The sequence below is a fragment of the Diorhabda carinulata genome, chromosome 5, assembly GCF_026250575.1.
Source record: "Diorhabda carinulata isolate Delta chromosome 5, icDioCari1.1, whole genome shotgun sequence".
Lineage (NCBI taxonomy): Eukaryota > Metazoa > Arthropoda > Insecta > Coleoptera > Chrysomelidae > Diorhabda > Diorhabda carinulata.
In genome coordinates, this window is record NC_079464.1 from 17,518,354 (window position 1) to 17,543,843 (window position 25,490).

The 25,490-nt window shown below is 30.8% G+C and overlaps 4 protein-coding genes and 2 long non-coding RNA genes across 7 annotated transcripts in view; 3 read left to right on the forward strand and 3 right to left on the reverse strand.

Annotated features, from left to right (window-relative positions):
• LOC130894303 (leucine-rich repeat-containing protein 40-like) overlaps positions 1-2,394 on the reverse strand; it is a 24,742-nt gene extending 22,348 nt beyond the window's left edge. The window contains exons 1-3 of the mRNA XM_057801028.1: positions 2,102-2,394; positions 1,723-1,913; positions 417-620 (exon numbers count right to left, since the gene is read on the reverse strand). Of these exons, the coding sequence (XP_057657011.1) occupies positions 417-620; positions 1,723-1,913; positions 2,102-2,261 (555 nt within the window). The 5' untranslated portion in view covers positions 2,262-2,394. The remainder of the gene's footprint in view (positions 1-416; positions 621-1,722; positions 1,914-2,101) is intronic.
• LOC130894308 (uncharacterized) overlaps positions 1-6,742 on the forward strand; it is a 7,415-nt gene extending 673 nt beyond the window's left edge. Inside the window, exon 2 of the long non-coding RNA XR_009059318.1 lies at positions 6,588-6,742. This is a non-coding gene — a long non-coding RNA (uncharacterized LOC130894308). The remainder of the gene's footprint in view (positions 1-6,587) is intronic.
• Positions 2,554-5,257, forward strand: LOC130894307 (uncharacterized). The gene is made up of 2 exons (XR_009059317.1): positions 2,554-3,278; positions 3,518-5,257. It is a non-coding gene; the product is annotated as an uncharacterized LOC130894307 (long non-coding RNA).
• On the reverse strand, positions 6,159-7,977 carry LOC130894305 (3-oxoacyl-[acyl-carrier-protein] synthase, mitochondrial). The gene is made up of 2 exons (XM_057801031.1): positions 6,705-7,977; positions 6,159-6,653 (listed from the first exon to the last, which is right to left on the reverse strand). Exons 1-2 carry the CDS (start codon positions 7,495-7,497, stop codon positions 6,178-6,180), a joined length of 1,269 nt encoding a protein of 422 aa, XP_057657014.1. The 5' UTR covers positions 7,498-7,977; the 3' UTR covers positions 6,159-6,177.
• Positions 7,978-9,448: 1,471 nt separating this feature from the next.
• On the forward strand, positions 9,449-14,862 carry LOC130894306 (lys-63-specific deubiquitinase BRCC36-like). Its single transcript, XM_057801032.1, has 4 exons — positions 9,449-9,654; positions 9,709-9,919; positions 11,033-11,236; positions 14,566-14,862. The coding sequence occupies exons 1-4, from the start codon at positions 9,538-9,540 to the stop codon at positions 14,799-14,801; spliced, it is 768 nt and encodes a 255-aa protein (XP_057657015.1). The 5' UTR covers positions 9,449-9,537; the 3' UTR covers positions 14,802-14,862.
• A 1,802-nt stretch (positions 14,863-16,664) lies between these two features.
• Positions 16,665-23,670, reverse strand: LOC130894304 (ATP-dependent RNA helicase p62-like). 2 transcript variants are annotated; one of them, XM_057801030.1, is made up of 8 exons: positions 23,600-23,670; positions 23,423-23,521; positions 22,631-23,127; positions 21,986-22,475; positions 21,316-21,554; positions 19,864-20,042; positions 19,631-19,803; positions 16,665-16,933 (listed from the first exon to the last, which is right to left on the reverse strand). In XM_057801030.1, coding segments are annotated over exons 2-7 (1,560 nt in total). In that variant the 5' UTR covers positions 23,425-23,521; positions 23,600-23,670; the 3' UTR covers positions 16,665-16,933; positions 19,631-19,650. The 2 variants fall into 2 exon arrangements, with proteins under 2 accessions (XP_057657013.1, XP_057657012.1); XM_057801029.1 differs by having other exon boundaries at positions 16,665-16,948; positions 23,600-23,648.
• Between the last annotated feature and the right edge of the window lie 1,820 nt (positions 23,671-25,490).

The window sequence follows — 25,490 nt, forward strand, 5'->3', positions numbered from 1 at the left end:
ATCCGCGAATTGCATTAGAAATGTACCTTTATGAGTTTAGAGATTATAGAAGCTCAAGAGAATATCAAATTTCCATATCAATCATTAGTTGCTTTCCAAATGCACAATTTGAGCACACAGCCGAGGGTAATATTACCCAGTGTGTTTAGACCAAAATCCATGAACATCAAGACATAATAACAGTTTTAGTTCTAATAAGTATTCAAAAAGTATTTTTTTGATTTTTTAGGAATAGTTTTTATAACTATTCTATGATTCAATTGATAATAATGTTAAAAATGAAGCAATTCAAATAATTTTGTACAAACCAATCCAATCCTAAAATATCTTATATCATGTTTATATACTCAAATGTATATATTCCATTACTTTAGAGTGAATATATTCTATTCCTATAAAATAGAATATGGACTTACCAATTTTTCTAGCATTACCAAATCTGACATATCTTTGGAAATAGAATCTAAGCAATTATGGCTTATAAAAAGCTGTTTAAGCTCCACCACCTTATACAATTCTTGTGTTAAATGAGCAATTTTGTTATGATTCAAAGATAGTTTTGTTAATTTTCTCAAAGCACCAATTTCTTCTGGCAGTTCGGTTAATAAGTTATCATGTAACTAGAACAAATAAGTCATATCAAGGCTCAACTACAAGACTAGTTATTAAAGTAAATTGGAATAATGTAAAGCCTCCCTTAAATATCTGTACTATATCAAATAACAAATATCAAACTTTGAGATGTTGGTAGATAATAATCGAGCAATCTAAGAAAGTGTTAATTTTAGATTTCAAGCATTTTACAAAATCTAGGACACTTATACTAATTTTGTGCTTAAATTGCTGGTTTTTTTCTATTAATTTTCACTGTATATATATATATATATATATATATATATATATATATATATATATATATATATATATATATATATATATATATATATATATATATATATACATAAAGGTTCATGTTTGGAGAATTTCATTATCTTTATAAACAATCAGGGGAACACCTTGCAAAGTTTGACTACATACATTCGCACATCTATGCGAGTTGATAGAAAGATGGAGAAATTGTTATAGCAGACCCATTCTATCTGAAAAACAAACCTATTGTGGTGATGTTCATTTTTTTGGTACCAAAAAGGGTTCTAACAAATATTTCACTGACTAATCTATCAATATCCATGCTGACCTCACTTAATATAAAAGCAAAAAAAATATAATAAACAATTAGTGCCGCTCTTAATGTTACACGGCTGCCAAGCATGTTTCAACGCATCGCTCCAATATAAACACCTGCATATAAAACAATGAAATCATTTTTTCTGCTTCACTAGTATTGTCTCTCTTATCGTTTACTGCAGCTCCAACACAAACACAGTCTCAAGTACCAAGGAAAGATAATTGCTACACTGTAACCTCCATTTAACAAATTCTTTGTAATCTCTTGAATTATCCATAAGAGTCAATGTAAAATATAGCTTTATATTGCAATTTATGTTGCAATAGACTTGGACACTCTTTTGTTCTTAAAACAATCATTGTTGTTTGATGGAAAGTAATGTAAACACTGCTGTTCGTCACTGTTGTTAAAGATTAAAGTTTAAATGTACTCTTCAGATTTGTTATATTGAGGTTGCACTGTATAATGTACTTCAATATTTGATTGATATATTTGAATATTATTAGTCACAATCATTAACAAAGTATTCTTACATTTAAAACCATTAAGTCCTGGAACAGGCCAATTTGCTTTGGTAACTTAATTAAAACATTAGAACTAAGGTCTAGATGAGTTAGAGGTTTCATATTCCACCATGCTTCCTCTTCTTTCACTGGTTTGCTTAAATCTACATTTATTTCATTTTCATTAGTAACTTCATATATTGAAAACAATTTTTCTGGAACTGCAAATTTAATTAGTAATTATGAATTGTTTTTTTATTTCGAAATTAAATGTAATTACTATCAGAAGCTCCTTTCCTTGGCTTTAAAAGAAATAGGAAATTAAAGGTTGTTTCTGAATTAAATCAATTTAATAACTTAGTTTGAAGATGTTTTTAAATGCGTACATAATTCATATTAATGTTTTTACCTTCAGACATATGCCTTGAGGATAAATTCAGCTGCCCTGTACTTCTTACTTTTTTTATCACATCTTTTGTGATGTGTTGATTCTCTTCATCTTTAGTTTGTAAATGAAATACTGGATCCACGAACTTTCTCCGTGACTTGACTTTGTTTTGTTTCTCCATTATTAAAAAGAATACTATAAATCAAGTTAACTTTGAAAATTACTTATTTAAATAATTGTTTTAATCGATTTTTCAAGGTTACTTCTTCTTTACTCAATTTTTGGGTCTCCCCTTTGACAATACTTAGCCAGATCTGGATTTCGCTTTGTATTCACTATTTTTCATTTCATATTCATTAATTTCCTAATTACACAACAATTGATAACATTTAAATTTTTCGATTTGTTTTCCCAATTTAGTTAAGCTAGTGATGTTTAAAAAAAAACAGAGCAACAATACTTAAATAGCTCTTTTCATTTAAGGCCTGCAACCAACATTCCACACACATATCCTAGAAGTATATAAGGACTCATGATACACATAACATATTCACCTGCAGTGCAGCAGCTCCTATATCAGGGCCAACACCACCAACCTACCTAAAAATTTTTAAACGAATCTCTCTCTCACACACACATGTGTCCACAAACCACCTATTTTATAGACATTTCACACAAATAGCCCAAGGTTGAATTTGAAGTTTAAATGGGAAGGAATTTCCCACTATTAAAGTGCTGACAATAAATTATTTTCTTTCTCAATCCAGATATTTCGTTCAAGTTGCTCATGCTTGAGAATGCGCAGAACCCAGCTGGAACCTCGGAGGATAGAGAAAGCGTTATCATTCTGTCTTCCTTAATCGCAACAGCTTTCATTTATAGAAACTGTCCATATAAAAGTATTGCATATGTATATGTCTGCCATCATAATTATATATCAAGTTGACGAATTTAACACCAAACAGGATAATTTAATGTTACTAAATATTCTACAGGTTCTCTTGATGATGCATAATGCATAATTTAGATTGCGTTTTTTGGCTTATTTTAGCTGCATAAAATGATTTAGTTTATGTTTTAATTGCTTTTTCAAGCCCTTAGAAACATTTTAGAAGAATTTTCAACGATTTTATTGTGATATTGAATGGTGTGATTGTTTATCCCGTCATTAATGAAGCAAAATCATGGATCTACAGAGGTAAGTGGTAGTTATATTATTATGGGGATGGAGGGAATATTATTATTAAGGAATAATTAAGATTAGGTAACAAGGTAATAATAGTAGTCTATTTTCTTATGCAATTTCTAATAACTACAACTAGCTTAAACATTTCCAAAATAAAATGCACAATTACAAAATTATTATTACTTGGTTATGTAACTACACAAAAGTGCCTACAATAAACTTAAGATTTATTTAACAAAGTTTATTTTTAGGAAAAAGAAAACAAGTGAATATTCAACAAAGAATTTTCGACTAATAGTACTCGAAATAAACACATGAATTATGTCGTCCTCCAACGTAGGCTCCTATAAGAAAATGCTGACGGCACGCATCCCACAGTCGATTTCCCTGAAGCAGCGTTTTCAGAAACTCCAGCTAAATCGCCGGTGTTCTCAAGAACCATAATATAAAAGGCAGTCTTAAACTCGCTTTCAGTTCAGTAACATATATTTTTATCGTAATTCTCTTCATATTTTCCATTACATAAAAAATACTACAGTTAAAGTTTTCTTCTTAATTTGGATTTTTTCACAGTACACTACCTGGCAAGAAGTAGCAACCATCCAAAATATTTTTAATTTATTTTTTATGCCGCTCACTGTATAAATATATTGAAAAATTTACATTTGACAGTAGATTTTAAAAAGTCACTACATTCTGGTTATGTATTTAAATTTGGCGGGCTTTGCTTTGGTGCAATTTTCTGTGTGCCATTTAGCGTATGCTTTCCTAATTGTTGTGTTGTGGCCGTGTTTTTGTGATTTTCAATAAATGTTGTGTATAACATAAAGAACCTATTAATATAATGCATTTGTTCCTAAATTCTCAAAAGGACGTAAAACATTTTAATAGATGTCTGCCGGCTATAAACAATACTAAATTAACTGCAAGGGATTTGTTACGAAGTTCAAGTAATAAAATTTATAATAAATACACACACATTATGCTTAGTTTCTTATTAAACTTAAAGGATTATCAGATTACTTTCAAAAGCCTATTTGCCTACATTTTACTTGAGTAGCGAAACAATAACTTAAATATTTTTATCCTAACAAGATTACAACTCCAAATTTATTTTTTTTTTTTTTCATAATTGTTCTCAAAATTTGATTTTTGTGATGTTAAATATTTGAAATATGCCATTTTCAGAAATACTAGAAAAATTTGAAAATTCATTAGTTCTGAAGTATCAGTATGAACTACCTTGAAATAATTAAAATTACGCCCTTTCAATAAAACTTAAATTTGCCAGTATTTTATGAAGGATGTCATATTAGTAGTTCAACTTCAGACCCCCAGTCAACGTCAATTTGGTTACAACAAATAACATTTAGTGATCTAATTATAGGTGTGTGGGTATGCCTATACAAAAATATGAAGTATAATGTATGCTGCATTCCTATTATAAAGTTTTATTTTTATTTCAAAAGTAATATTTCATGCAAAGACATGTCTATATATATTTTATTTATACAAGATGGCTCAAAGTCATTACATTTGCACAGATACACATTTCTAAAATATTTTGAAGTATACAGCGACAACATAAAGTAGTTTTTTTAAATAGGACACCCTCTATATTTGTTTACCAATAAATTTAGCGTAAAATTCTGCATCTTTTCCCATAAATTTTAGACGTTGCCAAGTTGGAGCGAAAAATATGAGGATTTGACGAAAAAGTAAACAATGAATGTGCCGTTTAAAATAATTCTAGTTTTTGTGACAAAATCAAACCAGTAATTTTCTACCTTTAAAAACTGTAATAAAATAAATAAGTATACAAAACACCCGCAACTACTAAGGAAGACGTGAAGAATAGAATTAAGGTTTTTCGAACTGCCGATGTCAATATGTTACATCGTGCTAGTAGAGCTTTTGAAGTTCGCATTCATTATTGTATGCAAGTAAATGGTAGTCATTTTGAACATTTAATAAAATAGTTGTTATCTAAAGTGTAGTTCTTTCTTATTTGTTGTTAGTTTTATTTGTTTATTTTGAGTTTGTAAATACCCTATATTAAGTTGTATAATAGTTTAATAATTGTTTTTGAGCAGTTATCAACGATTTCCCACCTCACACAGATTTTGCACTAAAATCGGATAAGAACATATGAGTTTTTTACATTATTTTCACGTGTATAATACACTCCTAGAGCTTGGTGCGCTCCTCCCGACTTACCCTGTATATAAAACATTATAAAACCTTGTCAATGAATTTATTGTTGTACATATTCTAATAAGAAATATACATAAAACCGAATTGTGGTACATCAATTCCATTATTTCTCTCTCAATTGTTTGTTTGCTTTATGTTGTTTTGGTTTAGATATGGAGGGTAGAGTGCTACAGAAAGTGTCCATCAAATTCTTTATGTTAAGGTGCTACTATCGCATGAGTGTAAATTTTAAATAAAGCGATGACTCTAAACATTTCAATTTTTTAACACTGCATATTCAAATAAGACTGAACGATCATATGATATCTCGTCCGACAGGAGCGCCATTCTGTTTAAATTTTGAATTATAATTTACCCTCTACAAGCGGACAATTTTTAAGCTAAGCTCCCATATGAGATGGTATTCCTTACCTCTACCCTCCATAGGTTTAGATAAGGTCAGGTTAGGTTATTAATGTTTATTCATTCAAGCAAAAATTATATATGACGTATATAAATAAAAAGTGAGAGTATTCTATGTAATAGAAATACTTCAAATAGGGCAATCATGTTCAAATCTACACAAAAATAAGGTGATTTATTTAAGAAATGATATTCGACTTTTTGACCAGATTTTGTTTAGAAACAGCATACCTTCCTTTACTTAGTCCAAGTCCAATAAAAATAATTTTAGTGTAATTCTTTTATATGCACTTTATTACTTATCTAAATATTGCCCAAAACATAAACTAGCATTTGTTCCCCCAAACCCAAAAGCATTTTTCAAAGCAATCCTTCGATTGCATTTTTGCCATTCTTGGCTAATATTAGGTACAAAATTAATTTCATTATCTTCTACATTTTCTAAATTTATAGTAGGTGGTAAAATACCATCATCAATTGCTTTTATAGTTAAAGCAGCTTCTAAATTTCCAGCAGCACCTAACAAGTGCCCATGTGCTCCTTTAGTAGATGATACAGCAATGTTTTTACAATAAAAAGCAAATAATTTCTTGATTGCTTTTATCTCTATAGCATCTCCTATAGGAGTTGAGGTGGCATGTGCATTAATATAAGTTATTTGGTCTACGAGTATTTTTGAGTCTTTCACTGCTCTCTCCATTGCAGAACATGCTCCAGTTCCATCAGATCGAGGCGCAGTTAAGTGAGATGCATCCCCCGACAGTCCATAACCTAGAAAATATAAATTTAATTTATAGATAGTTATTTTGAAATGTTAGTTACCTAAAACTTCAGCATAAATGTAAGCATTTCTGTTTAAAGCATGTTGCAACTCCTCTAATATTAATATAGCACTTCCTTCTCCCATGACAAATCCTTCTCTCAACTTATCAAAAGGTCTTGAGGCTTTTTCCGGATCTTCATTAAAAGAAGTACTTAAAGCTCTTAGCCTAGAAAAGCCTGCAATTGACATGGGAGATATACAACTTTCTGTCCCACCACATATCATAATTTCAGCATCTCCATTTCGTATGAAGCGAAATGAATCTCCAATAGCATGTACTCCAGTTGCACATGCTGTAGAAACTGAATGATTAGGCCCTCTTAAGCCATATCTGATGCTAATTTGTCCTGCTGCCATATTAGGTAAAATACGTGGAACAAAAAATGGACTTACATGATGGTAACCCTTTTTTAAGGCATCATAAGTATTACATATATCTTCCAAGTCTATCATACCCATTCCTACAGCTACACCCGTAACATTTTTAGTTGAATCATCCATTTTATCTAACTTTGCGTCTTCCAGGGCTTGCTTAGTACTTATCAAAGCAAAACCTGTTGCGGGAGCCATAGATCTTAACTCTGGCTGACTAAAGTAATTGAGTAAGTTTATTCTACGGTTATTTTCTTTGGCATAACCGCCAATTTTACATGGTAAGGAATCATAACCCGAGCCTTCTAGTTTTGATATTCCTGATTTTCCAGCTACAATATTTTTCCATACCTCTTTTATTCCCGTTCCTACAGGTGATACTACGCCAATTCCTGTTACAACTACTCGTCTCTGCATCATAAACAAAAATATTCATTCATTTAAGTCGTTAAGGTAATATAACTATTATTATTAGTATGCTTCTTCTTTTTTCTAATTTAAAATTTTAGGAAACAACGATCGGGTCAATCCGATCATAAATCAACGGTAAACCGATCATGATCTCAATGTTAGGAGAGTAAACCAAATCACGTTCAGTATCATTCGGAAACTGAATGAATTATTCGGATCACAGGATTGGATTAAATCTATGAGTATAGACATGTGGTAGGATGTGACTAAAGTTAGCAGAGCAATATAAACAGAAAAAAAAAACATTAAGAGGAAAATTAAGTACTAATGGAATGCCACATTACGAAAATTATTTATTGATTTTGCACATTTAACTTGCATTGCTCCGCTAACTTTTTTCTAAAGTTAGCAGAATAGTCAAATTTCTCAAACACTTGCACAGCAGAAAATTTCGTAATGTGACACTTAATTTTCCGCTTGTTTTTTTGTCTGTTAATATTGCTCTAATAACTTTATTGATATTTTGATGTGCTGACGTGCTTACAAAATACTATTTTCTCTCTCGTTCCAGTTACGCATGCTTGAGAATGCGCAGAACCGAGCTGGAGCCTCGGAGGTTAGATAAAGCGTTATCATTCCGTCTTCCTTAGTCGGAACAGCTTCCAAGTATAAAAACTGTCCATATAAAAGTATTAAATATATGACTGCTGTAATTAATGAAAAGAGATAAGGGAGTAGAGAAATATAACGGTGGAAGGAGTACGATGCAAGAAATTAAAAGGAAAACTCTAGCTCTACTAACTATCTTTGTATCAATCCATTTCTCTCTAGTACTTAGGCTACGAAAAAAAGAGGAATATAACATTTATGCTGTATGTCTACCATTTGGCCAAAAGCAAGTAGCTTACAGTGGTGAATCAAGGCATTTCAAGTTAATTATGTTTCTAGTTTTTCTCTAATAGCTATTGCAATCAAACAAAAAATTGAATTATATCTGTTATCATATTTCTATTAAATTGTTATAGAGTTTATAAAGAAAAAAATTTGAAATGAAATATTACTGTTTACACAATAGGGAAATAGAATAGAATTGGTTGAGTGTGAAATATACTAGGCTGTTTTCATAGGTATGAGTACTAAGGTCTGGTGAAGAAATTTTTTTTCAAGCATTTTTTACTTTCTTCAAAACAGTCGTTAAGCTCTTACCCCAAAAAAGTCACGAATTATATGAATATTTTTTAATTACATATATTGATAAATAGTTGTAATATAAACAAAGCATTCTGCTCTTTGTTACAATCATTTGACCTTTTTTTTAAGTTCAATTACAACTAATTTGGATATAAGAGCAATGAGCTCTGTCAAAATCATGAAAAATTTAGCATGCAAAAATGGTGGGGAATAATAGAACTTTTCAGTTGGCAAAACACTATAAAGTCTGTTCTTGGTAACTACAGAACTAGTTTGGAAATGGTGGCACTACATCTTCATCATCGGACGAATGTAAAATATCAGAAAGTACTAAATCGTTTTCCATGATTGTTAATACTACAAGACCTGAATCACATCAAATAACCTCAAACACAACAATCAACAAATGCTCCATTGCTCTCTGCACTTTATCGTTCTTTGATTCCTATCGAAATAATTCTATACACTTATGAGCTGGCCTGCAATGGTCCAGTTCCAGTCTAGCTACCAAAAATAAACCTTTAGATTCACACCGCTTTATTTATAATCCGAACCTGTACTTTTAGGCCTATTTCCTATAGAAATTATGATTGGATGTTCAGGGATGCCTGTAGAGATATAAACATGAAATATCATGATAAAATTAATTAACAAAACTAGAGCTGAGTTTTAACTTGAACTTTCCAATAAAAATCGATCGCGACGATCGGAGCCATGAAAAATTTTCGTCTGAGCTCGTTCGCAATCAACTGATAAGTGATATCTAGGATCACAATTGACAGATTTCATATAAATATAAGTAGTGAATTACATATGTCAATCTTGTTGTATACTTAAACAATTTCTTTTTTGTTTAAAATGCTTTCCGAAATTTATTTAAAACGGGTAAATATGACTGCAGATGTGTATGCAGTATGTGTTCAACATGCCTTAACGACCGAAAAGCAAGAAATTATGGGGCTACTTATTGGTGAAGTAATTAGGATCTAATATATGTATTGAAACAAAATTTGTATTGATGTATTGTAGGTAGATGAAAATGAACGTACATCAAATATATCTGCCTGTGTTATCTTACATAGAAGCGATAAACAACCAGATAGAGTAGAAATATCCCCTGAACAGTTATGCACAGCATCAATGCATGCTGATCAACTTGCAAATAAACTAAATAGACCGATGAGAGTATTAGGGTGGTATCATTCCCATCCACACATTACTGTATGGCCGAGTCATGTTGGTTAGAAAACCTATTATTTATTCTTATATTACAGTTCTTTATTACCAATGAATTATGTTTGCTTATTAGGATACAAAACTGGACTATGAGTAAACAAAATTACCCTTTCTACCAATGAAAACCACAATCTAAAATATTGAGCAGGGCTATATGCAGTGACATAGAGACTAATATAGATGTAGACAAAGTCACTTCAGTGATGTTCCTTTTCTTTAATTTTCAAGATCTACATACTACATTTATTCCACCAAATATGTTTTGATAGGACATGCCTACTCAAAACAGGGAAAAAATATAAATGGGTGTTGTTAAATTATTCAAAAGCATATAGATTGGAAAAAAGTTTTATTTTATAACTTGAGTGATTTAATTTTGTTGAAAAGTAATAATCTTCTGCTTTTTGCTTTACTGAAGTTCTGCATCATATTGTTTCTTAAGTAGTTTTTCATTTTATAGTTCATTTGTAATTATTTATTGAATCATCTGGTTGGTGTCATTTACGTTTGGTAGATTAGGCACTAAAAGTTGTAGTTCTTTATAAAGTTCATAAGATTTTATGTTTTTGCTTTCTCCATCTCTAAGTACAGACCTAAATACAGAGCTTAAAATTTTCAATATTTGGCAAAGATTTTAAATTATTTATGTTGTACAAGAATTTAAAATTGTAATATTCAGCGAGTGCAGTAAATCTTGTGTTAATGTCTTGTATCACAGCGTGTGCCAATTGTCAATAGAGATTTTCTGCATTGAGGGACTAGTTTGCAAAACACAGTTATTTGTTGGTGTGCAAGTAAACTGTAATTAATTTCTTTGGACCAAGCAACATCTGACATCAATATTTTTAAAATTCATAATCAAATTAGTATTCTCTAACAATTGTTTACTAACCATTTGGACTTTTGCTTACATATTGTACTAGCAAGTTTAAGTTCCAAATTTAACTGGCATCTATCCAGAAGTCACCAATACATTGAGAATATTCTTGTTATTTTTTTTTTGCACACCGACAAAATCTCTTCCATTATAATGTATTCTTGACTTTCTAGAGTTTGAATCAGTTGACATTTCAATACCAATTTCTCACTATAGCAGTTAAGTGTAATTATTTTGTAGATATAAGAACACAAGCAATGTATCAAACAATGGATCCTCTATTTGTGGGTTTAGTTTTTTCTGTTTTTCAAAATAATGCAAGATCACGAGAAAATCAAATCCAAGTAACATGTTTTCAAGCAGTCCAAGAACATTCCGAGGTCGAAAGAAGAGAAATTGAGTTGGTGATACAGCCATCATCATTTGAAAATTACAATTTAGAAGGTAGGGAACGTAGTAAGGAAACACCAAAGTGGACTAACTTTAATATATTTTCCGAACTTTCGAATACTTATGTATTCATCGTCTCTGAAAATATATTAAAGTTACTCTACTTTGGTGTTTTGGTGTTTCCTTTGCTACGTTCCCAATAATAATATAGCTGGCAAAGTCTTTTTTACAATTATATATATATATATATATATATATATATATATATATATATATATATATATATATATATATATATATATTTATATATAAATGCATCTAAATGTTCTTGATTTTAGGTCTCTTCTGTTTTAAAATTAGTTTTTTTGATAGTTTTTAAAAGAAAGAAATTTTGACGTTTTGACTTTTCTTTGTCTTTATAAAAAAAAATTAATTTTGAAACAGAAGACACCTAAAATCAAGAACATTTAAGCATTAATATATCAAAAAGTCTAAGAACTAAGAAATTGAAGAAAATTATATATATAGTGTGTTTATTTAAGTTGGAACCATATACAAATTTTTTTTACTAGTGGTTTTATGAAAAAAAATTATTCTTGATAAAAAGTTCTGCATGGTCCAAAAGTTAAAATGCAACCATCAGATATCAATTTTTTTAAGCAGTATACGAGGTTTGTTAAAAAATTTGAATCTTGTGCAAGAGTAAAGTATCTTTATTTTTCACAATTCAGAAAAATGTTCTGATGTAATGCAATGTATATGCAATTACAATTTATTGTGAAAATTCAGGTTTTGTGATTGTTTACTAATTATTCCATATTAATTTTTCTGGTGGGATACAATTTATCTCTCTTACCTGTTAAAAATATGATAACCTTTCTATTTATTACTGTTTTTGAACAAGCTCGCAATTATATATGTAATGAATGCATAATAATTATTTATTGTAGAATTTGAAAAATCCATACAAAGAATATTTATTAAACAGAAAGAAACATAATTAAATTTTAATTCAATGTCCTACAGCTTCGACATATATCTACAAGGAGTGTCAAATCAGCAGACCTAGGAGGCCAAAAAATATCTGAACCCCTGTGAATCACCTTCCCATTTAAACATATTTTCATGGAGTACTTCAACGTTTAATGTATTATGAAAGCACTGTCTTGTTGGAACAAAATTGTCATATGTTCTTGTCGTGCAAAAATTACTTACTTGATTTTTTAATAAATATTGTGCGGTATTTAAGGAATTTAGACAAAAAAAAGGTCCAACTAATTTACTTTTGTATACACCACACCATACGTTTGTTTCAAAAGAATATTGGTTCCGAGTTTTTATTACAAAGTTTGGATTGCTGTTAGACCACCAGCGACAATTTTGTGTTGAGACGGTTCTCTTTGAAGAAATTGTAGTTCTTGTAAAATACGGGTCTTGATCCAACTTTCCTTGGATCAGAGCGCAGAAATCAAAACGAATAGGTAGTAACGTGTGTACAAATTGCGGTTTGTATGCATGATATTTATTACCTTTCAAAATATTTGTCACTGTATCTTTACTTACTGAAGTAGTTTGGATTGCAGAGGCCCTTTTTCTTAATGACATTTTTGGGTTTTCTACGATATAGAGTATCACTTCAAATTCAGTGTCGCAACCCGTTTACGGCGTTTATTATTAAAATTTATTTTTTATACTTCCACTAGCTTTGAATTTATTTAAAATTTTTGCAACTATTGAATGACTGCTGTTTTTATGCGGATGTCTATTATTAAAAAAATTTGCGGCCTCTCTATGTGTTTTGTTATTACATCCAACAATTAACACAAACTCTATTTTTTCTTCACGATTTAGTAAATTTGCCATTTTTATTGTAATGTTATAAACAACTCACTCTGACATTCACAGTCACATACTTATGTCAGGGCATCATAGATTGCGTTAAATTTTATTCCGTCAGAATAATTAACATGGAATGATTAGTAAATATTCACAAAACCTGAATTTTCATAATAAATGGCTGTAATTGCATATTTGAATATAACTTTTAATTTGAAACAAATTTAATTTAAATTTTTTCTGAATTGTGACAAATAAAGATACTTTACTCTTGCACAAAATTCAAAGTTTTTGATAAACTCTGTATACTGCTTTAAAAAATTGATATCTGACGTTGCACTTCAACTTGTGGACCATGAAGAACTTTGTATCAACTTTTTTTCATAAAACCACTAATAAAAAAGATTTCCATATGGTTCCAATTTAAGTAGATATAATAATTAATAATTTTTGAGAGATTGATAAAAAATTGACGTTTCGACTTACCATCAGTCTTTATCAAAATTTGATATTAACACTGACAATTTGCTTATTTATATTGATTTATAGATCACCTCCATCATGAAAATCGAAATAAGAATAAAATCAACTTAGAACTTTGTTCTAATAAGATAAATCAATTTTTCCTTTGTCCCTACATCTCAAATATATAGCAGTAATCAATTATATTATTTATAGTTTTATTAGAATTTACAAAATACAGCTATAAATTTTATTTAAATTATTTAGATCTTTTTTATCATTTATAGTTTTTTCGTTCATATGAATGTGAACCATTTCTAAAAATTCCTTTTTCGTGTATTAAATTCAGTTTCAAGAATTTTTGAATCTTTATAATTGAATTTAGGTTTTTTGATATTTCATGGTTCGTTAAATCAGTTCTATTTTTTTATCGTATTGATGACCTTTTAGTCTATTTTTTAAATATTGAGATGTTTGCCCTATGTAGACAGCGTCACAATATATCAATAATCACTTGAAATAATTCGGTAATTGTTGGGAAAGCCCTGTACATATGGTAAGGAAAAATTGAATCTTTCATTACTAATTATGCTATAACACTTGATATGGAAGCTCCCATAGCACAACCATCAATTAGTTTGTATATTTCATTTTCATATTTGAAATATGTTGTTGTAAGTGTAAGTTCTATAGCTTTTATAAATTCGTTTTGAAGTATTTCTGTATATTCTTTAATTTTGTCCCATTTGAATACTTGAAACAATCGTTCGAAGGGGAATGTCAAGCTTGTGAAGCTTTGGTAAACTATATATTTTAGGGGGTGAATGTCAACGTCATTATCATATTTTGATAAAGATTGAAGTTAAGTCAAGGTCAATTTTTTATCAATCTCTTAAAAATTATTAAAAGAAACTAATTTTAAAACAGAAGAGACCTAAAATCAAGAACATTTAGAAGCATTAATATATCAAAAGGTCTAAGAAATTAGAGAAATTTATATATATCTAAATTGAAAGAAATTATATATATATATATATATATATATATATATATATATATATATATATATTATGAACTTTTTATAGGAATAGCAAATCTTCCCAAAATCCTAATTCAAGAAGAAGTTGAATGTCATGATGTACAGGATAATGGTACTCAAGATGAGTTAAGTGCCCTTCATAATGATGCTTTCAAAACATTAGCTTTAGTACACATCGTTTGTAAAATATCTAGGCCACTTTGTGATGATCTTGAACAAAGAAAAAGAACCATTAATCAAAGGGTTAAGGAACTAGAAAATCTTAAAAAAAATTTAAATTGAATTGTGCTTATTTTTAAGTTTTAATTTAATATCGTTTATTGTAATAAATATTTTCTTTGTACTACTTATACTTATTTTATATACCCAGTTTCAAATTTCTAAGAAAATGAAGTGCAAATAGTGAGTAACAGTATCTTCTTAATATCTAAAGAAAGGTTACAATACAGTGAAAATCATGGAAAAAAATTTAATCGCAATTACAATATCATAAAATTTCAATCTTATACCTTAGATAAGTCAATTTTAGATTTTGCGTCTAATTCAATAATTTATTGTATTCAAATAGAAATTTTTGACATGCAAAGCTCGATCAATAACTTCAATTTACTGTTATTGGATGGCTATTATGTATTTATAAAGGGTAAAATTTTTTATCATGATTATTGAAGAGCAGTGAAGGCTATTTATATCAAAATATGAATCACGTCAACATATTGAGAGCAACTTGCCCGAAAATAATTTTCTTTTAATGGGTTGTAACAAATATTACCAACTGAAAGGGGTGCGTACCTTTGTACTGCCTAGCAAGGGAATTTCATTTCCGATCAATATCACGCGACTTTTAAAAATTGTATTCATATAAGTTACCATTGCGCTTTTGTGGGGCTATGATAGCGATTTCGGTGATATATTGCTTGGTTACGATTCAATATCAAGGACAGATTATTTCAAAATTTGTGTATTTATCCTACCAATTAAACCACTATTTATGTGTTTGAAGTAGGAGTGTTATACAAATTCAGGATCTCAAGTAAGACCAAAACATAAATATTAAGTGGCATCTTAAATACACATTTGCTTTCACCCATAGAAGCTCAATGTTGCAAATGTGCGAGGAATATATAAGCTGATGACATACAGGTTGTTTCTAAATTCAGGAGGTAATTGATCGTCTAAAATTAAGACGGGTTTTTCCTATAACAAAATTTCCTCAGCCCATCCCTTTTCGAGATATCACCCTTAAAAGATGGTGACTAAAATTTTGTTTTTATTTTTTTCTTCTGAAATTTGAGTAAAGCTATAAACTTAGTTCTGTAATTTTCGTGCACTCGCAAAGGACTAACTACTGGTATTTTGTCAATATAAAGTAGGGTTTCGTTCGAGACACTATCTATACTGCGCATTCTTAAAAATTCTCTAAAATATCAGTAGTGTTATACTCTTAATGAATTACAAAATCTAATAAAATTTTTTATAGAAATGATTCTATATATCTAAATAGTTTAAATTTGTTTCTAGACTATTGAAAGGTAAATTTCGATAATTTAGACTTTGCAACAGATTAACCTAAAGAATGTACAAAAAACAACAACTAGTAACTAAAGATATAATTGGTTAATAAAAATCAAATTATCAATAGAAAATGAATTGCTAATAAATTAAACTACTATTAAATCCATAAGTAAAACTCTGCAGTGTTGCTGTCAAATCACACACAGCATAAAATCAAAGAAGGAGAAAGAGCATTACCTTTTGCAATGCCCTGAAATAGCATCAAGGAATGTTCATATCTCCATTATCAAGAATAAAGGCAATAAGTGTTGTGGTAATTTTATCATACCTCATTGATGATAAATTTTACTCATTTGTCATTAAAAATTCAAGTCAAAAGGGACTCGTAGAAGTTTTAAATATATTTTTTAAATTGTATCTACCGACTTCTTTGGGTACACAGCTGCTCGCTTCAGCAATTTTCTCTTGTTAATCAGAAATAGGGTTATACATATAAATATTTATTTGTGTGATCTAGTAGGTACAGTATATATGCTAGGTAAAAAAAGTTATTTTCAAATTAATTACATTGATGAACGGAAAATGCTACGTCAATTTTGAATTAACGATTAGTAATAAAACCAAGACAAACTTGTTTAAAGGAATGTAATTTCAAAATTTTGAAAACAACAGATTGAATGGGAAAAAGATATAAAATAAACTACTTTCTATCACAGATGTGTGAATATAATTTTACAGAATAAATATAAATTAAACATCAATATGATAGACAGTAGCATCATCTTCTTGATACATGCACTGACATGAAAATGTATTTGGTGTAAAAACACTTTATTGTACTAATTGTGAATACTGATCTGGTGAATCGGTACTCATTGGCTGCTGGCCTCGTCAATAAGCTGGAAAATAAAAATCTGTAATAGAAGTAATGAAAACTCTGGTAATTACTAGTACTGCCTGACTTTTACTTATACATAGTGAACAGCAAGAAATTAATTAGCACAATACTAAAAACATAAAAAGAATTATTTAGTTGAACACCAAATATCTATCAGTCATTAAAATTTACTACATTGCCTCTAAAATTGGTCACTGCCAATAAATAACTCATTAAAACATTCTGTTTTATTTTGAAATAAATCCCAGTAACCACTGTGAATTCTATTTCATGTCAAGTGTAAATGAGTGCCTTTTAATGGCGATTTGAATTTTTACTTATAATTACTAATCTTTTTTTTGACAAAGCATGACATGAATTGAAGTTTAATTATCTTGAGGACCATTCCGGAAGGTCTTTATTTCTTTTAAGGATTAGCTCCGGTCGCTATACACCCTTGTCGTCGCGGTTGTTCGGTCAGCGTAATGAGTGATGTATGTGTGTTTCACTGCCTTGGTAAACTTTTTCTAATCTATTTAAACAAGAAAAAATCTAATCCAATGGTCCTTTGCCTTTTTTACAGCTGTTCTCGATGTATAACTCGGCATTTATTTATGAAGTACGGAGTTATTGTGCCAGTTGATGTCTTCTTATGGGTATAAGGCATACGTGATAATCAGTATTATGTTTTGTTTCCGTCTTCAGTTTGCTTTTTCTAACAATTAATCCGCCTTGCGTTGCTCTCACTTGTCTCACTTTGTCTTCTGTATTTTTAACGTGTTTGTTGAAAATAAGACCACCAATATCACCCCCGGGTATTTGGCTTTATTTGTCCACTGGATTACTTCATCGTTGATTTTTATATTCTGGTCGGGTCGGTGGCTCGTCCTTTTCTTATAGAGGACAGCTTGGCTTTTGTTGCTCCTTTATATCTCCCATGTTTTACATAATTCATCTATCTTGTTTGGGGCATTTTGGAGTCTTTTCGTGTTTCATTTCCCGAACTCTCCTTTTTCGTCGAGGTTTTGAGATCTTGGAATTCTTCTAATTATTCGATTTTATCCCCTAACATATTTGTTAGATCGTGGCTCCTAATTTTGAATCTGCCGTATTTGTCTGCTACTATCGTCGTTAAATTTTTGTTCTGCAGCTTCTGACAATGCTTCTTTAAAGACAGACTTGCTTTTCTACCGTTTCCTCACTGGTAATTTCTGTATTCGGTTCTAAACGCTGTGCTATTAGCCTTCTGCACTTTATCGAGTCGGTTTTTCTCACGTTTCTTCCTGTTTGACTGTTGCCACTACCCACGGCGGGGACGATCGGTGTGTGAGCATCACCGCCGTCGGCGGTTCTTATGTCTATAGGCACCACTATGTATCTCCACACAGCGATTAACGTCCAGCCGTCCTCCTTGCGGTGGGTAGTTCGATCTTACCGTTCATATCGCTTGATAAGATGGGTGATTCTCACGTCTATTTCTTCTTGCACTGTACCATGCATTCAGATATCTTACAATGATCCCTTGTTCCATCTGGGAGTACCGCTAACACCCCGGTTGATTGTTTTCATGAGTACTTCCGTGCTTAGTAGTTCGTCTGGTGTGTTCATTAGGTGATTACACAGCTCATTTTCACAAAGATCTTTGTGCCAAAGAGGTTCCGTCTATACCGTTGTACCCCGGCCTGGTAAGTCTACTTGCAGTGCAGCTTCTGCCTTTTCTGGTGCTAGTATGAGAGTTATTTTCTATGTAATTTGACACCATACCAAATTTGCTCTTTTAATAAGGTCTATCTCCTCTTTATTAACAATCAACATTGCTATTTTATCAACAAAGCCCATCGGGGTAACGTCTTTTGACAACTCCAATAGCAGATCACAGGATATTTTAAATTTTTTTTTGAAATTTTTAACTTTAATCCATTTACTGTCTAACTATTTTTGTCCTCTTTTTCATTATCGCTGTCAACTTCAGTTGGTTTAAATATCTGCTGAATTGCTTCAACCTGTATTTGTTAAACAGTAAGTACTTTACTAATTTATGATCAAAAATTAAATTTGAAATTTTAATTTCCTTTCACTTGTCGAATCTATTCAGAATCAGGAAAAAATACAGTGAATATTCAGTATTTCTAAAGCCGGACAAATTAATCAAAATAGTGGAGACGAGGAAACAGCCGACGGTTTGCAAAAGAGATGTCAGATGTTGTTGTTGTAAAGCTGAACATCAGCCCTCTATAAAAGAATCTGTCCTGACAATAAGAAAAATAGTACAAAAGCATGTCTGCTGGATGAAACTTGATGAATAGATAGACCACTAAATAAGCGGAAAAGTCTGTTTTGTAATTAATAAGGCACAGATTTCAAATATTATCGGGAATTAAGACACACGTACCTATCCCCAATTATAATACATTCTACATTTAATTTTTCGCTTCAAATTTAAGAAACATTGTACATTTTTCTCCAAACTTTATTTTATTTTATGGTGAAGTGAAGCATCCAATTGTTTCCACTTTTTTTAGAAACAAAGTATATGGAAATATTTTTTGAAATGTGTTTGTAATAATGTCAGAATTATGAATTTATGTATCAACCAAAATTATATATAAATCGACAGTGTACCCCTCTTTATTACAAACATTCATCTTAATGTTCACTATGTAAAACATGTTTATGCTCAAATTCACCATTGTATTTAAATAAATTATTTTCTACTTACAATCAATGCTATTTTTTCAATCAGTTATAATTGCCAAACTGGATGTGTTTTGGCTTAGAATTTTCTCTAGCCGAGAAACTTCGGTTATTACCATATCCCCAACGACCACCTTTGTGTCCTCCATAACTTCCACCACCACGGCTGGCAAGAGCAGATAATTTTGGATTCACAACCTTAAAATAAAAGTTGATCAGTTAAATTTGATTAACATGTTCATAATCTGTTTGAACTACCTGATTAGCTTCTGTAAGAACCGATATCAAATCCCTAGCATGCCTAGAATCTTTTTGTGTGAAAAAGGCATAAGAGGTGCCTGAATTTTCAGATCTGCCAGTTCTTCCTATTCTATGTATGTAATCTTCTGATGAATTTGGAAAATCGTAATTCACTACATATTTTATTCCATCAACATCTAATAAGAAAGTGAACATATTAAGTTGGAAATTTTCTTCCAAAAATCAGATTTTGCAGTGTAAAATTGATAAATGTACACTCGATCACAAAAATATACAACTATGAATACTATATAAACAGGATACAGGAATCCCCGTGTGTAATCAAAATAAGTTTAGACCAGAAATAAATGAGGTCAATTGTTATAAATAAAATTATATATTGTAAAAGGGTAAGATATAACAATGAAAATGCCTATTGCTTTTTTATCAATTAATAATGCTATGTACAGTTCTTGCTATAGACAAAGTATTAAAAAAGTATAAGAATTGAACTACCTTTGTTGTCAATATAGTAAACAAGATACGGATCCTAGCTCATAAGTTCGTGTCCAAAGAGGAAAATAATGCATATCAACTTTCCAACGGGCGCAGTTCATTTGCACTTTTGGATTGCCAGCAGTTAAACTATCAAGAGAAGTGAGTGTCTGAAAATATTGCGCCCTCCAGTAGAGGAGTTGACAATGAAAAGCAGTAAGCAACTTTGACTTTGGTATCATGTGTCAAAACAGTCTGAAGACGACCTTTTGAAAATTGTATTTTGAAAGTCAGGTGTTGATAAAAAATATCTAACCCTGAAGCAAAGACAAATATCAAGAGATTGTCAAATAAAGGCCTGCATTTAAAACCTGGAGCTGTGAAATTTAAAAAATAGAAGATGGATCTTCTCAAACAGTTTAAGCACAGTTTAGCAACTAATGAACATGTTAGAAATTAAAACTTCTAAAAAACTTATTCTTCCTAGAATTATGGAAATGGACAATTCCAATGATTTATTTAGAACGAGTTACTCATTCATTTTGGTATGAATTATTCTTATAAAATGGGCACTAATAAATTCCAGGCACACAGAAATCAATTTCAATTGTTGCGTTTGTGAAAGCACAATGTTTCAGCTAACAATTAAAATTAAGCACAAAAAAGACAAGACCATTAACCTCCATGTTTCTACATCCAGTGCTCTACTTAATGGTAGAACCAGTAGAAGAATGTGTATAGGAAGAAGTGAGTCCGCCCATGTGATATATTTGAAGTGTGTATTGGTAATTGACATGTTTAACAAAAAAATGAAACTAGCTGCTAAACTTATAGATATTGGAAAAACATTATGTGGAATAGCCAAAATCAACCAAAAAGTTGATGACATTTCCAAGAATGATAATTGCTTTGAACTAATTTTTATAATAAATATTAATTAATTTAAGTAAGAAAAAATCGTTTGAATGAACATACCCAATCCCCTAGCAGCAACATCTGTAGCTACTAATATTGTGGCCTTTCCATTTCTAAACTGTCTTAAAACATAATCTCTTTCTTGTTGACTCTTATCACCATGCATTGCAACTGCAGGCCAGCCTATCTGCCTTATACCATTCGTTATATAGTCTACTTTCTTTTTTGTTTCTGCAAAGATGATTGTTTTGCTTCCAGGTTCGCAACCATCACTTATTTCTTGTAAAAGGTCTGTCAATCTGGAAATAATCATAAATTAGTTACTTTTATAAATGAGCCGTTTATTTTGAAAGTGGTCTTACTCCATTTTACAACTTCATGTTATTTATCAGTAAAGCATTTTAGTTTTCATTAAGTAAGTAAGTAAGTAAGTTCCAGACAATAAGATAATTCTTGACACATAAGTTCTCAAATATAGTTCAATAATTGAACCCTATAGTTACAAAGTGGCCTGAATTTTAATATTTAGTAGTGATAATGTTAGAAAGCAGTTATTTTAATTAATTAGTATCTATAAGTTTTAGTTTTGATCTATTAATTTATCCTTAAAAGGTAATTTTTCTTGTCTACAATTTGAGATATGGATATTACAATTAATATAAAACTCAAGTGATAGATAGATAGTGAAGTTGCAAAATAAACAGCTCAAATATTTGTTAATATTACTCACTTGTTTTCTTTTTCATGTTCTTGACACACATCGACAATTTGAACTATGTTATGATTAGCTGAAAGATGCGTACTTCCTATGTTAATGTAAATTGCATCATTCATAAAATCATTGGCTAATCTCATAACTTCCTTTGGCCATGTTGCTGACCACATTAGAGTCTGTCTATCAGGTCTTATCTGACTAAGTATCTTGCGAATCTGAGGCTCAAAACCCATATCTAACATTCTATCTGCTTCATCCAACACCAAATAAGTACATCTTTCTAAGTTGGTAGTGTCTCTTTCTAAGAAATCAATCAATCTACCAGGTGTGGCAATGCAAATTTCAACACCTCTTGATAAATCACGGGCTTGTGGTCCTTTAGGAGCTCCACCAAACAGACAAGTGTTGCGAACATAAGAAGATTTGCCAAATTCTGAAGCTACTTTTTGTATTTGTTGAGCTAGTTCTCTCGTTGGTGCAAGAACCAGTGCAATAGGTCCATCACCTAAAAAACATAATCCAAGAATATTTAGGTACTGTTGAATCAACTTATCAACTAAAAATCATCTTCATACATAAGGCAATTAAGACATATTCTATTTATAATATCCTAAATCATCTTCTGCAGCATCAGTTATTAATTATAGCTTAATACTTCACCTTTCCTTATTGGTGGTTGGTTATTGATATGAACAATAGCTGGCAAAATATAAGCTAATGTCTTTCCTGAGCCTGTCTTTGCAATTCCAACCATATCATTACCACTCATTGCAATAGGCCATCCTTGAGCTTGGATAGCAGTTGGGGTTTCAAAGCCTTGATTTCGAATTTCATCCATGACATAATCTGGAAAATTAGCCTCATTGAAATGCTGGATGGGGCGTGGTGCATTTTTATCTACTGTAATTTCTTTTGATTTTCTATATTGCTGAATTTCATGTGGAGATCTATTGGCAACATCTAAATGGGCTGCATAAAAATTTTTTTTGAATGGCTTAAGAGTCTTGCTATTCCATTCTACTTTCTTAAGACTCTTGCCTTCATTATCATAACCATTTCTTTGCATTCCATTACTTATATTAGATGAGTATTTGCGTTCCTTATGTTTACTAAATCTATTCTCACGGTTCCCAAACTTGTTATTTTGTTTGTCAAACCTAAAATTCATGAGGGTCAGTTATAACTTTCAAGACACTTTTTCTTTCTAAAACTTATAATAAAGAATTTTGAAATGAATTTTTTTGTTTCTGTCATATGGAGGATTGCTTTACCTTAAAATTTTAATCTACGTATGTAGTTAAAACGGGCAGGTTTGTTACATTTATTGTCTATTTACATACTATATCTAATACATACAAATGTAATTTATACACTCAAAATCACAGAAGGTTGATATTTTTTCGCCAATTTAACTCAATATTAAATACAGTGCAATCAAATTTATGTACTCACATTTTATTATTAGGTTGTCTTCGTTGTTATCTTGAGGCTATAAGATTGTTCTGTTATTATTGAACAACTATATTTATTTTGAACCGAAGGTTTATTCACCTGAAAGAATAAATTCAATGTCAAGTTACTATCACATATTACAAATGTTACAAATTTATCCAAAACTTCGATCCTTACCTCCACGTGGTTCTAGACAGAAAGAAAGTCAAAGTCATAGATGAACCCATAGATAAACCAAATCCTATAATAATAGCCAACTCGAGTTTTCGTTTTAGCGTCACCTCTTGGTTTATGAGCAATACTAAACGTATGTGAAATAGCAGTTTCCTTTCTGCTTTTAGCGGTATACTTCAAATTTCAAATTTAAATCTTTCGACCAGTTATGTTTGGAAACAATTCAATGGAGTTGTATAAAACAAAATAGTCGGTGTCATTAATTTTGATGCAATTTCGGAAAGATTATGTAAAATAAGGTTACAGGGCAAATACAAGAAAATAATAATAAATATGCACCTAAGAATTAACACAGAAGTACGAGTTTTATGAAGATATGGCAAGCGCATTAGAGAAAACCTCAAGGTACGATATAAAGATGGTGGTAGGAGATGTGAATACTAAGGTGAGAATGGAAACGATATACAAGAAAGTAAAAGGAGGGAAGAGTGAGTATGATCAAAGTAACGGAAAAGGAAAGTTATTAATTGAATTCACTATGGAACATGAAATGAAGATGGGTAGCACGAGATATGACCATAGATAAATATATGAATTAACGTGAATTTTACCGTGAAACGTGAAAGTTACAGAAGTGCGGACGCAAATACAAATCACTTTTCAGTAGTAGGAAGCAACATTATGCACCATCTACCAAGATTACCGAATGCAACCAATAAAAGGAAGAAGTATAATATATCAATGATACAGGAAAAATATCTCAGCACAAATCTGAGAACAATGAACATGAAAGACAATGTGGAAATGAAGTGGATACAAATAGAAAAATTAACGGGACATGTGGCAAAGATTGGAGAAGAAAACAAGTAAAAAGATGGTTCGGTGAAGAGCTTAGAAAGAAACTAGAGGAAAGGAATCTAGTACAACTAAGAACACTAAAAACTGACTCGACAGAAGCCAAGAGAAAATATTCAGAAATTCGAAAGGATACAAAAATATACTCACATATAAAAAGACAATATACATGCACAAAAAACTACAAAATATTAAGGAACACTTTAGGAACACAGAATTGAGAAATTTTTACCAAGAGGCTAAAAAAGAAAGCGAGAGCACAGTTAATTACCAAGTACCTTATATCAGGGACAACGTCGGAAGGCTTTTAATTGATCCACATCAAAAAGTTAAGAGATGGTCTCAATACTTTGAAAGAATATAAAATGGACAAGAAGAAGATATAGGAGACGAAATAGAAAATGAGGATCTCCTGGAGGAACCAAGTGATGAAGAAATCATAGAACAAAAAATTTGGAATGAAGAGTAAATGCCCGAAGGATAGAATAATGGAAAATATATCCAATATTCAAGAAGGGAGATAAAAGTAAATGTGAATGAATCAGTTCAAATAAGAAAATCTGAAAAATTAGTGGCTTGGTTAGAGTAAAGGAGAAATATTTCATATGGAGGAAAAGTTGGGAGATTGTCCAGCTGTAAAGTATGAATAACAGTTAAAAAACCTTCGAGAATGGCACCGGTGTATGGTATGGTATGACTATAGTAATTATAGATAATTTGAAGTATGCTGAGTTAAAAGAAATTATCTCATAGTTCGTTATTAAAAATTATAACAATTGCGTTATCCAAGGTGTAAATAATCTTTGGCGCTTTCTCAAATGCTAATGAGGCGCCACCCTTATTTAACGCATTTCGTCACTTTTCCCATACTTCTCTCTACCCACCATATTTTTCTCGTCTGCTGTCACCATAGAGAAAATAGTAAAGATATATAGAGCGAATTTATGGAAGGATCCGAACGGCTAGCAGAAAAAGAAAGAACTTCGGTATACCCAAAGACATTTTGGATGATCTAGGATTTAGGTATATCACTATCTAT